At 41.2% G+C, this 4,223-nt stretch overlaps 1 protein-coding gene across 1 annotated transcript; it reads left to right on the forward strand.

Annotated features, from left to right (window-relative positions):
* The first annotated feature begins 2,080 nt into the window (after nucleotides 1–2,080).
* LOC122000494 (heme-binding-like protein At3g10130, chloroplastic) lies at nucleotides 2,081–2,900 on the forward strand. Its single transcript, XM_042554881.1, has one exon. The coding sequence runs from the start codon at nucleotides 2,228–2,230 to the stop codon at nucleotides 2,816–2,818; it is 591 nt and encodes a 196-aa protein (XP_042410815.1). The 5' UTR covers nucleotides 2,081–2,227; the 3' UTR covers nucleotides 2,819–2,900.
* The last annotated feature ends 1,323 nt before the right edge of the window (nucleotides 2,901–4,223 follow it).

Raw genomic sequence — 4,223 nt, forward strand, 5'->3', positions numbered from 1 at the left:
TTTGGGCAAAAACCAAGAGCTGGATCGATCAGTGGATCGATCCAGGCTTTTCCCCAGTGAACAGAAAGCCTCTGGATCGATCAGTGGATCGATCCAGAGGTCCCAATCGATCATCCAATCGATTGGGACGCTGCTGGTTCGCGCGATAAGCGCTGGATCGATCCGTGGATCGATCCAGGCGCTTTCCCAGAGCACAAAGGCGCTCTGGATCGATCCGTGGATCGATCCAAAGCCTTCTCGATCGATTGGGAGCTTTCGAATCGATCGGGATCCGACCGTTGCGTCGTATTTGAGCTGCAGGCGTGCGATGGCTACGGAAGAGCTTCACTGATTCATCTCAGAGCTCATACGCCTCTTCACCAGCAACTCCACAGCTCTCTCTAAGCTCTCAACGCCAGTTCTTGAAGGATCTTGGAGACACGTCCAAGTCAAGAGGCGAAGGAAGAAAGCTAGGGTTAGGGTTTCTGCACTCATTGTAAGCTTGTATTTCATTACCTTTCCCTTTCTTCTTGTATTGAGAGTCTTGTAGGGCTTCTCCGCCTTTGGTAGTTACCATAAAGAAGAGTTTTATTAGTGGAGGGTGCGTGAGTAGGTGTGGATCCTTGGACTAGTCACCTCTTGTGAGGTGGATACCAAGTAAACCAACCGTGTTAGCGTTGTATGCTTTTGTTTCTGTATTTTCCGCTGCACATCTTCGAAGAAACAAGCAACGTCAACCACGAAGCACGCGACGAGCTATTCACCCCCCTCTAGCTACTTTTCGGTCCCAACAAGAGATATGCTCGGGTCGTTAAGGTATGGTGTCAGAGACACTTTTCTGACACGTCTCTTCAGGGTATGCTTTGAGGAGCGTGCACACCTTGAGAAACGTGCATGTGCTCCCCGGGAGTCCTATATAAAGGCCCCCAAGTTTCGACAGAGGTATGCATAATCTTTACTGTAGCTACAGTTACCCTGCCATTTTGCTTCCTCATTTCTTCTACATTGTCGATAGTTGACTTAAGTGTCGGAGGGTCATCGTCGGGGAACCCCTCCCTGGCTTGACATTGACGTTGTTGTGGTTGCAGGTTCATTGGCGAGAAGTCCACCAACGGTCAACGGGAGTGCCACGTCCCCAACATCCATCGTCTCGACTCTCAGACAGGATCATACATCATATTTAAACTCCTTGCAACCTTAGAAATTCATAGGAATTGAAATGAGAGCTCCGATTGTATCCATTTAGTTCCTATGGATTTTTGATGTTGCAAGGAGTTCAAATGTGATGTCCATTATTTATTTTGGCTTTTCATAGATGTTAACATGTAAAATGAAAAAATCATTAAAAAAACTCATGTTGGGCTTGATATGGAATCATATCAAGCCCAAGATGGGTCTGTTATAGAATTATATCAGGCCCAATGTGGGCCTGATATGATTTCATATCAGACCCACTATAGGTCTAATATGATTCCATAACAGGTCCAATATGGATCTTTTTGACGATTCTTTGATTTTATATATTAACATCTATGAAAAACTAAAATAAATAATTGACATCATATTTGAACTCCTTACAACATCAAAAATCCATAGGAATTGAAATGGATGCAATCGGACCTCTCTAGGTTTATCAATGAATTTTGATCGAAACTTACTGATGGATCTAGAGAGCTCCGATTACAGTTATTTTAATTTTAGTAGATTTCTGAGATGACAAGAAATTCAAATATGCTATCTATTATTTATTTTGACTTTTTCAAATGTATTAAAATATTATTAAAAATTGACTAAATCTTATTTAATATTATTCATATATTCTGCATGTTGGTTAAAAAGAGAAGAGAGAAAAATAGTAGAAAAAAAAACGATAGAAAAATCAAATTGACAAAGGATAAAATAGTAATTGCACTTAAAAAAAAAAAGGGTATGTTCTTTGATTAAATAGTAAATTATCGTATATTTTTTTAATAAATTTAAAATTTTAAATACGTTATTTGATAAATTATTGATTTTTTTTTTTTTATTTTGACATATGACTGTAGTATCGAAGGAACTCGAAGAAAGGTTGCTCTAATCATGGCGTAGCCTACTCCACGTCTAGTCCTTCACTTCCCACCACACACATCGTCCCAAACCACAAATCATGAAATCGATCAAAAAAAGATCAAACTTTCTCCGCAAGAAACCCTAACCTTATTAATAGACGCCGCACTCAGTGCCATTCGACCGAAGCTGAGAGGACGAGATGGGCTTGTTGCTGGGGAAGATCACGGTGGAGACGCCCAAATACGAAGTCCTCCACACCTGCCCCGATTACGAGATCCGGAGCTACTCCCCCTGCGTCGTGGCCGAGGTCACCTACCCCACCGGCCACGACCGCGACGCCGGCTTCAAGATCCTTGCCGACTACATCGGGGCGCTAGGCCCGCCCCGGAACCGCCGGATCGAGAAGATCCCCATGACCGCCCCCGTCATCACAGCCGGCGAGAAGATCGCCATGACCGCCCCTGTTCTCACCGCCGGCGGAAAAGGCGGAGGGGAGGTGACGATGCGGTTCGTACTGCCGTCGTCCGAGTACGCGCGGGCGGATGAGGCGCCGGCGCCCCTGGACGAGCGGGTGGCGGTGCGAGACGAGGCGGCGGGGAAGTACGCGGTGGCGAGGTTCAGCGGGGTGGCGACCGAGGCGGCGGTGGCGGAGAGAGTGGAGCGGCTGCGGAGGAGCTTGGAGCGGGACGGGCGGAGAGTGGTGGGGGAGTACGTGCTGGCGAGGTACAACCCGCCGTGGACGCTGCCCCCACTACGGACCAATGAAGTTATGCTCCCTGTGGAAGACTGATCAAAATTAAATTTACAGGAGAGTTAATGAAATTAAATATTGTTTTAGGGACTGAAATGAAACATTTTTGTGCACTATCAAATACAATAAATATATATATATATATATATATATATATATATATATATATATATAAATATAATGAGGGTTAATAAATAATGTTACTGGCATAAGTTAATCATTAACCCTAATTTCTCCTTAATGCTTTAACCTATTTATTAGTTATTGTACACGATCCATCCGTATGTTTAAATTCGCGACTCTTGCCTCCGAGTAACGGTCCCAGCTGTGTCTAGCACTTTTTCATTTATCTTACTAGTAGAAAATTTTCATATAATTAGATTAATTACTTTTAAAATTAAAACTTGAATACCTAAATTATAAAAAACTAAAAAAAAATAAATGACTCTTATCTTTATAAATTAGTAAATTTATTTTAATATTTGTTACATTAATTTACTAAAGAATTATCAAAACCTTTGATAAATTAGGAAGGATCAATTCATTTATTAAATAAATCATGTTCAAATAAAATATTCCATTTATTTATCAAATTTGATAAAAATAAATAAATTCAAAAGATAATTCAATAGCCTTTTAGTTTATTTATTATTATTTTTAAAAAATATTAGTTTTAAAATTATTAAAATATCTTTAGATGTTAAAATAATGACAATAATTGTTATTATTATTGATCATGCCCGAGACCGTGAAGTTGAAAAATCGGAGATGTGACAATTTTACTGAGTGGATGAAGATCTCGCTCCTATTTGTAAAATAAATTAAATCAGGGAAGGAGTCTCTAGCGTTGACTCTCTGATGCTCAAATTAGAAACAGAAAAGCAATAAAAAATAATAGGGGCAGAGATAAATCTTACCTTTCTTCGTACCTAGCATACTTTTATACCTTTCTTAGTGACCTTCCATTTTTACCTATTTAATGATATTAATTACCGACAGCAAATATCTTTATCTTGGCTTCTTTGTATTCAATGATAGATAGAGTGTTCTCCTTTGTTTTCTCTTCCTCTTATTAAATATCTCAGTCTTTTCCTCTTTTATTATTTTATCGGTTTATTACTAATCTGTGCGATGTCAATGTCATACCCTAAGTCGGACGGGTGGCCTACTCAACCTGCTCTCCTGCCGACCGGGCTGATCAGACGCTGGTTCACCCAGATGGACGATCAGACAGTGGTTCCTTTGATCGGTCGATGTAGCCTTTCCCCTCTCGGGTCGTGCGGACGAGCCTTGCTTACGTCCTAGTGTTGACTGCCTTGACTTTGACATACACCGTGGCAATTGACTTGTGCTAGGTAGGCTCCTCATCACCGTATCACAAGCCTCCCCCTCAAGTCTAGTCAAAGAATGTTGCAAGTCCGACTAACTGAACAGGTGGTGCCTT

Source organism: Zingiber officinale, chromosome 7A (assembly GCF_018446385.1).
Source record: "Zingiber officinale cultivar Zhangliang chromosome 7A, Zo_v1.1, whole genome shotgun sequence".
NCBI lineage: Eukaryota > Viridiplantae > Streptophyta > Magnoliopsida > Zingiberales > Zingiberaceae > Zingiber > Zingiber officinale.

Excerpts from the sequence above, each read along its gene's own strand:
- LOC122000494 (XM_042554881.1), top strand. The coding sequence starts at position 2,228 with ATGGGCTTGTTGCTGGGGAAGATCACGGTGGAGACGCCCAAATACGAA.